Source organism: Anneissia japonica, unplaced genomic scaffold, assembly GCF_011630105.1.
Source record: "Anneissia japonica isolate Jap-2015-1 unplaced genomic scaffold, ASM1163010v1 scaffold288055_len86381_cov192, whole genome shotgun sequence".
In the NCBI taxonomy this organism is placed as follows: Eukaryota; Metazoa; Echinodermata; class Crinoidea; order Comatulida; family Comatulidae; genus Anneissia; species Anneissia japonica.
This window is the reverse complement of record NW_022734393.1, coordinates 26,786-35,242: the sequence shown is the minus strand read 5'-3', so window position 1 is coordinate 35,242 and position 8,457 is coordinate 26,786. Positions and strand designations below refer to the sequence as shown.

Below are 8,457 nucleotides of genomic sequence, written 5' to 3'. Positions count from 1 at the left end.
TATAATACGGAATTGCTAGTTTAACTGAATTTAGACATTCCTAAGAATGAAAAAAATGTAAAATAAGACTGAAATTTGATTTTTTGTGTTTCACACAAAAAATAAATGCGGATGAATTTTTTATTTTGATTTTGCAATAGGTCGTGAGAAGAAATATCGTAGGCGCCGAAACATTAGCCTATCCAACGCTGCTAGGCCTAGCCTTACCTCGATTTAGGTTCTGTTATCACACATAAAAACGGCCGACATGATATTTTAGGGACATAAACATGTGAAAGGCTATCATCAGGAAATTAAAAAAACAACACAACACATGTAGGCATAAATATGCCACTTGTTTTAAATGCAATAAACAGGGACATTTGAAATCGGAATGTAAACAAATGCAACCCAATCGAGGACACAAAAATAGTACTCGACGACTCGACGAGGTAGCAACACCGGATGACTATGAAACATCAGGTAATGACATTTTTGTTGACTCACTTTTGCACTTCGCCAGGCAGTTGAGCAAGAATTAAACCGGATGCAGGAAGAAGGAGTGATTTACCCAGTGGATTTTAGTCAATGGGCGACCCCATTGGTCTGTGTTCCAAAGGCCGATGGAAGAGTACGCGTTTGTGGAGACTATAAAGTAACAGTAAACCCAAGTTTACATTGTGATCAATATCCAATTCCAACTCCAGAGGAGGTATTTACTAAACTGGGGGGAGGAAAACAATATTCAAAAATTGATTTGAAATGTACATACCAACAGTTAGTTTTGGAAGACGAGGCACAAGAAGTAGTAACGATAAACACACATCGCGGTTTATACCGATACACGAGATTACCGTTTGGAATTTCTTCGAGTCCAGCCATATGGCAGCGATTCATAGAACAAGTGATAGCAGGACTAGAAGGGACATGTGCAATAATGGACGATGTCCATTCTCTGGCTCATCCGACACAGAGCATATCAGGAATTTAGAGAAAATTTCAAACAATTTCGAAATGCTCAAAATGGCCTGAAACATGCTCTAATTTAGTCAAAAAGTGATTTTGAGTATTTTAAAAATTTGACGCACGAGTACTCGCGCGTAATGAAGCGCACGCGTAAAATTAAGGTACAACACATTCAACATTAACCCGAAGTTAATGCTCGTTAATGCTTAGGCTGATATGATCGATAATGTAAAAATGCAAAATTGCGCGTAGATGACGTCACGCATGACTGAGCGCGTTGAAAAGCTTACAATGACTATTCCAGACCAAGCTAAATGTTCGTTGACAGCGATTGTGCGTAACTCGTGGTATTTTTTGAGATATCGTGCGAACAGAAAAGGGGAGAAAGAAAGAAGAATAAAAAGAAAAAAAAGATCCTGACAATAACAAGAGGTGATCCGCTCGAGAAGCGGATCACCAAAGTATAATAATCATAATACAGTATAGTGATCATAACAAAAATGACAATGGTATAAAGGTTGAACATTACAAATTATTGATATCTAAATGTCATTGAGAGATTTTTCCGGAATGTGGAGATAGATGGCGATTGTCTGCAGGTTAAATTGTATGGAACGCCAAAAGGACAAATTACAAGTGGCGCAGTGCAAAAGTCAGTCGCAGTGCAGAAGTCAAGTGGTTCGGTGCAAAACTGAAGTGGTGCAGTGCAAAACTAAAGACGGATTATTAATAGTTTTACCATTAATAATAAATGAATCACCGATAAGTTTTGTCTTCCGTCTGCATTTGATAAAGGACCAAAATAGTTTTCTGTTATCCCTCCCCTGAAAAATACTTGTGATGTGGTTACTGTAAGTAGTTTGGTCTCTAAACTTACTCTGTTCCTAATTACTTACTATAATAAGCATTATGGTCTTAGTATGACACGCCTTCTTGAAAAGGGTCCTCTTCTTTATAATTAATTTATGCACATCTTTTGTGATCCATGGTTTTGCTTTTTTGCAAGAAGTTCGAATTGGATTACATTCATTTACACAATTGAAAAACATGTTAGTAAAATCTTGCCATGCAGCATTGATATCATCGAATTTAATCAAATCCCAAGTTGCATTAGCCACAGTTCATTAAAATGCTCCACATCTGCTTTGTTATATTGGAAGGACGGCAAACAATGCTTTTTAAATTAACTGATGCACCACAAAATTTAAATGACGCAATACTGTGATCCAAATTTCCTAGGCCCAGTGGCATAACAGGCGGGGGGCAGGGGGGCAGACTGAAATTATTACCTTTGTTCCCCCCTGACCCAAGACCCCTGTTATGCGCCTGCCTAGGCCAGATCAATTTCAACATCAACAACTCTATTAAATCATTGGATGAATGTGTTATCTCAGTTACCATCTGTTCAAAGCAGTATAAATCAATCAAATTCTGAAGCTACTTTTTAAGCAGAGATGTTCTACCATTAGGCAACCAATCAACATTAAAATCGCCCATAAGCATTAAGTGATTCCAGGACCAATTCCAATGATCGTATACTTGCATTCATTCGGTGGTTTGTAGTAACTCCCGCACAACCACGTATCATTTCCCAGTATTATTTTGGCAAAACAATTTCAGTACAAGTGTTTCTAGGCAAAACAATAGTTCCTGCTCCAGATGGTTAGAAATAGCGAGCATAACACCACCTCTATGGCAATTTATCATCTAATAGAAGCGATGAAGGAATGCTTGAATATTCATTGGTACACTCATTGACATTAATATTTTATCTTGTAGGGAACAGAATCAGAATATGAAGTCCTATTAAAATTCTTGAAATTATCAGATGAAATCAAAGGGCCTGTTGATGCAGGTGTACTTGCAACCGTCACTAAATGGTGTATGCAACTAGATGAAGTGGCAAAACAGTCTGTCTCAGAAACACAGGTCAGGAAAATGCTCTTCTTTAAATAAAACAAAAAGTAGTTTGTGTATGGTCATCAACAATAGTGCAATTGTATACAAACAATGAATATTTATGAGTGCAATGGGAAGAATATTTTTATTTCTTGAAAGATAGATAACAATTAGTAAGTGAGATGAAATGGTGTATAAATAACATAAGAAATCTTCCAATCAAATGAAGAGGATCTCTTTTGGTGTTTGGATATGACAGTCCAAGTGGACTGAAGTTATGCCATTGCCATTGGATTTACTGTAGTATGCTTCATGTTGTGAGGATTGGATATGGTGGCAGTTTATACCTTGCAATCTAATGTATAATGTATGTAGATTTAAAGAATAAAAATACATGTATTAGTTTAATACAGTTTTATTAAGGTATGATTGTTAACATGAAATGAAATAAATGTATATTCAAATAGATTTAAAAAAAATGTATACAATTAGATCAAAGTCAATTTAATATAAGAGGGAAATCGTAACAGATAAATGAAAAAAAAAATGAATAAATAAATGATAAATGAATCATCATGGTTTTTTTTTTGCATATCTCTTCATAGCAACTGCTGGCATTGAATCACATAAACTTTTTGGCACCACATCTAATTCAACTGCCACAAGAATTCAGCAAGTTGTTCCAGTACTATAGCAAACTAACATGTAGTCTATGTACTGCTGTCCGCAGGAGCCCAACACTCTGCCTAGTTTGTGGAAGCCTTGTTAGTTTACATACCACTTGCTGCAAGCAGAGGCCTAGCAATGAAGGTCTTTCGGTAGGGCTTTATGTTTTTACGTAAAATTCATTAAAAATGGGTGGATTTCTTTCGGTAGGGCTTTATGTTTTTACGTAAAATTCATTAAAAATGGGTGGATTTTAAAAATTGGTTACAAAAAATCAATTCAAACTAGTATTGCCAAATAATAGAGATCTGAGGCATGTCATCATGTTGTCGCACAGGTTGAGTAAATGAGCTATCAAATATAAAAATTTAAAGATTTTTTTTGAGTGTCAATAATAACATGTAACTAGATTTGAACTCACTGAGGACGAGTTTGGTAATCCGCCGAACTTTGACCCTCAGGAAGCGCGAACGGTATGGGTTGAAATTTTTTTAAATGCTCCAAATGGCCTAAAATATGCTCTAGTTAGTTTTTTTTAAAGTGTAATATTAAACATTTGAAAAGATTTACATGTGCATACGCGGACGCCTGTGCACATTTTAATGGCACAAAAAGTTTACTTGTGGCCCGGTATTTATTAATCTCAGCTTAGCAAATGTCTTAAGTCAAAAAAGTTAAGATGTCCCTAATAAATATCTTAAGCTGATTTATTACCCAATCTTAGCATAAAAATCGTCTTAGATGGTGCCCACGTACAATCTTTCTAATTTTAAGAAATTTTTTAGCTAAGCAATATTGATAAATTTGACTTAAGCAAAAAAATGTACTTGACGAATTTAAGCTGAATTCTAGTTTGTTAAATGTGGCCCCTGTTATAAAAACAGTTTCAGGAACCCAAAACATGTAACAAAACGTAATTTCCAGTTTCAGTACGTGAAGTGCGCGTGGAAATGAGCGTACGGTGCGTAAAATATGGAAAGTTTTGGGATGCTGAAAATGACCTGAAACGTGATTTAAATTATCTGAAAAGTGAAATTGATCCTTGTCAAGAGTAATTTAAAAACAACTGTTGGTTGGTAATGCCACACAAGTTTTCCCTTCATAATGTACATATATCAATCTGATAGCATTGAAATACAGTCTGCCGCCCTCTATCGTCAATGATATTTGATAAATTTGAAGAAAGAGAGATGAAAAGGCTCCAAAAATTCATTCTTTTTTACCATGATAACGTCATCAAAATGAAAAATAAATGGACACTTCCAAAAGAGAATTGCCTCAGCTATAACATACTCCCAGGTGGTAGACGATCAATCAAGAATAAGCGAGATACTGTACGTTCAAACGAGTATAAAAATAATGACGTCATAAATAAAAATTCAGTTTTTTCTTAATTCAAATGGCAATATGATGTCACAACGTCCGATCAGCCATTATGATCTATAAAAACATATCTACAACTCATGTGCTTTCAGAATATGTAATAAAAATTGGGGGTTACCTTTCATCCTAAGGAGGTATAACTGATTTAAAATATTCATGGTTTTAAGCATATATAAATGTTGACGCACGCATACGTGCACGCTTAGAAGCGCAAACAGAAAATTAAGGTACATGACATTCAACCTTGACCTGAAGATTATGCTCACTTTTAATATGATTCAGAAATGACGAATGGTTAAGATGATATGGGCTCATTAACCTTTTGAGGAAAGAAAGATGAGGGGGGTCAGAAAAAACATTTTTTTTTACCATGATGACGTCATCAAAATGTAAAAAGAAGTCTTATATGAAAGAGAATTTTTTCAGCTATAACATTCTCAAAGTTGGAAGACGATCGATCAAGGATAAACGAGATACGCTCAAATGCGTATTTTCAAAAATTACGTCATAGCTAAAATTCACTTTCTTTGAATTCAGATTGCAATATGATGACGTCACAATGTCCGATCAGCCATTATGATCTATAAAATCATATTTACAACTTAAGTGCTTTCAGAATATGTAATAAAAATGGGGGGGGGTCACCTTTCATCCTAAGGAGCTATATATTAGAATGTATTGCGCCTCGCTGGCAGCTTATCAACTTGCTCTATCTCTGTGGATTATATGTACAATTTATTCTGCAATTTGTGCCTTCTTGTTAAGCTGAATCACTCTCTGAGTAACTTATATAAGTTTGGCCCTGGAATTGGCTTTTCTGTACATTTTTTCATTGAGTTTTTGAACTTTTACTGTAGGTTATGCTGTTTTGGACTTCACTATACATCTTGCCTGAACCATGCCTAAACAATAGGCGACTGACCAGGTCTTTTGCATTGTTTTTCCTGTGCCTTGGATTTACTCACTTGTTTACAGTCAGTGTGTATTCAAATGCAAATTATACCACTATGGTGTATAGTAAGACCCAGATGGCTGAGTTACCAAATACCAACTTCTCTGTGAGGTTGCCGGCACATATCTGGTCTCACATATGCTTACTTGGAATTCAACGTCAGCCTTCCACTCTGCGGGGATGTAGAGGAGGACGGAAAAAACATCTGCGTGCTATTCGCGCTGAACTTGATTTAAGTGCTGATACACATCTAAACTCTTCTGACTCCTCGTTTTGCAATGGTACTAGGATTGGTTTGTGGAACGCCCAATCGATTTGCAACAAGACCAACCACTTGTGTGATTTGTTAACGGAATATAACACTGACATAATGTTCTTGACGGAAACCTGGTTACGAGGTGATGATCAAGTCATAGTCGGTGAAATGACTCCACCTGATTACTCTGTCATCAATATTCCTAGAGGAGTCAACACTCGTGGTGGTGGTATTGGAGCTGTCTACAAGACGCATTTGAATCTTCATCTCAGGAATGATACTCATTTTCAAACCTAAGTCTTTTGAGCATGTTGTTATTTCATGTTCTGGTGTTAACTTTGTTATCGTTTATCGACCTCCTGCATCTGCCTTACTAAAAACTTCAGATTTCCTTGTAGAATTTGAGGACTTCCTCGGATGTCTTGATCTTCTTCCAGGAAGGATACTGGTGCTTGGTGACTTTAATGTTCATTATGATGCTCCGCACAAGCCTGATGTTGCACGTTTCAATGAAATTATTTCATCTCTCAATTATAAGCAACTTGTTTCTGGTCCCACTCATAAACTGGGGCATACACTTGATCTCCTAATAGTCAAGGACGATGACACTTTGGTGAAGTCTTATAAAATGCTTCCTCCAATTATTTCGGATCACTGTGTTATACATTGCATGTTAGACTTGACTAATTTCAATAGTATCAAGATATCTCATACTTCACGCAATTATAAGTCCATTGACTTTGCTGCACTGGCTACGTATCTTGGTATTTATACAAAATCACTTGGATGTTAATGATTACATTCTCTACTATAATCAGGCTTGTCGCGATGTGCTGGATGCGCATGCTTCGGCTATTACTCGATCTCGTGCTGAACGCTACAAGCATAATTGGTTTAACAATTCCGTTATTGATGCTCGGCGTTTGCGTCGCCGGTGTGAGAGACGGTGGCGACAAACGAAATCGCGAGCTGACTACGTTAATTATGTCCAAGCGCAGCGAAATTTTGTCAACATCATTTCTAGTTCTAAAGCTGACTATTACAAAGACAGGCTCATGAACTGTAATGTTAAGGACATGTACAGAACGGTCAACGAACTTCTTAATAATCCCAACTCTATATTACCTGACTCTGGTTCATCATCTGAACTTGCTAACTCTTTTTGCAGAGCTTTTGTCAACAAGGTTGCAGATATTAGGAAGGAAATTGATGACTCCACTCCACCTGAGCTTATTGATACGTTTCCTACTGCTGCACCTACCTGTTCTTTTACTGATTTCTTGCCTGTATCTGAGGCTGATCTTCAATCGATTATTTTAAATTGTCCGTCGAAAACCTGTCCATTGGATCCTTTTCCAACTTGGTTAACTAAGAATCACTTACCTTGCTTGCTGCCTGTTTTGTGTTCGATTGTTAACCTTTCGCTCTCCACTGGTACTTTCCCTACTGCACTCAAATCTGCTATTATAACACCTGTTATTAAAAAGGTCTCTCTTAATAAGCAACTGCTTACAAACTATAGACCGGTTTCAAATTTACCGTTCATTGGCAAATTAATTGAGAAAGTTGTTTCTTCGCAACTGGCTGCATATATCTATAGAAATAACCTTGCCGACCTTTCAGGCGGCCTACAGACGTTCCCATAGTACAGAAACTGCACTAATCTGTGTGCAAAATGATATTCTTAGGGCTATTGATAACAAACATGCAGTTTTTATGCTATTGTTAGACCTGTCTGCCGCTTTCGATACGGTGGACCATGATATTCTTTTGTAGCGCCTTGATGTCAATTTTGGTCTTAATGGCACTGTAAAGAATTGGTTCCATTCTTATATTAGTAATAATCTTGCAGGGTTCATGTTAGGGATGCCTTGTCCGATGAAGTTCGTGTTAATTTCGGAGTCCCTCAGGGCTCTGTTATTGGTCCTCAGCTTTTCTCTTTGTACATTCATTGCGTTGGTGACATTATCCGTCGGCATTCAATTTTGTATCATATCTATGATGACGATGTTCAGCTGTACCTATCTTTTAACCCAAACACCCCTGGTGACGCTGCTTGCTGTTTATTCAGATTATCTAAATGCGTCACCGATTTACAATCCTCGTTGATCCATAATAAATTGAAATTTAACAGTGGTAAAACTGAATTCTTCATTGCTTCTTCAAATTATCACTATAAAATCCTTGAAAATCTTGTCTTCCATTTTGACTGCTAGATGTTTTCTGTAACTCAAGTGTAAATTGACCAACTCATTGCTTTTGTTTTGTTTTTTTTTTTTTTTTTTTTTTATTATGTTTAGTTTAGCTTTTAAGGATCCCACATGTAGAGCAATGCTTGTTGTGGAATACCCAGCGG

General features: G+C 36.6%; 1 protein-coding gene across 1 annotated transcript in view; it reads left to right on the top strand.

Annotated features, from left to right (window-relative positions):
• The window catches only part of LOC117116398 (E3 ubiquitin-protein ligase UBR3-like), a 31,236-nt gene that overhangs the window by 18,437 nt on the left and 4,342 nt on the right, over positions 1-8,457 (top strand). Inside the window, exons 4-5 of the mRNA XM_033260432.1 lie at positions 2,725-2,874; positions 3,450-3,662. Of these exons, the coding sequence (XP_033116323.1) occupies positions 2,725-2,874; positions 3,450-3,662 (363 nt within the window). The remainder of the gene's footprint in view (positions 1-2,724; positions 2,875-3,449; positions 3,663-8,457) is intronic.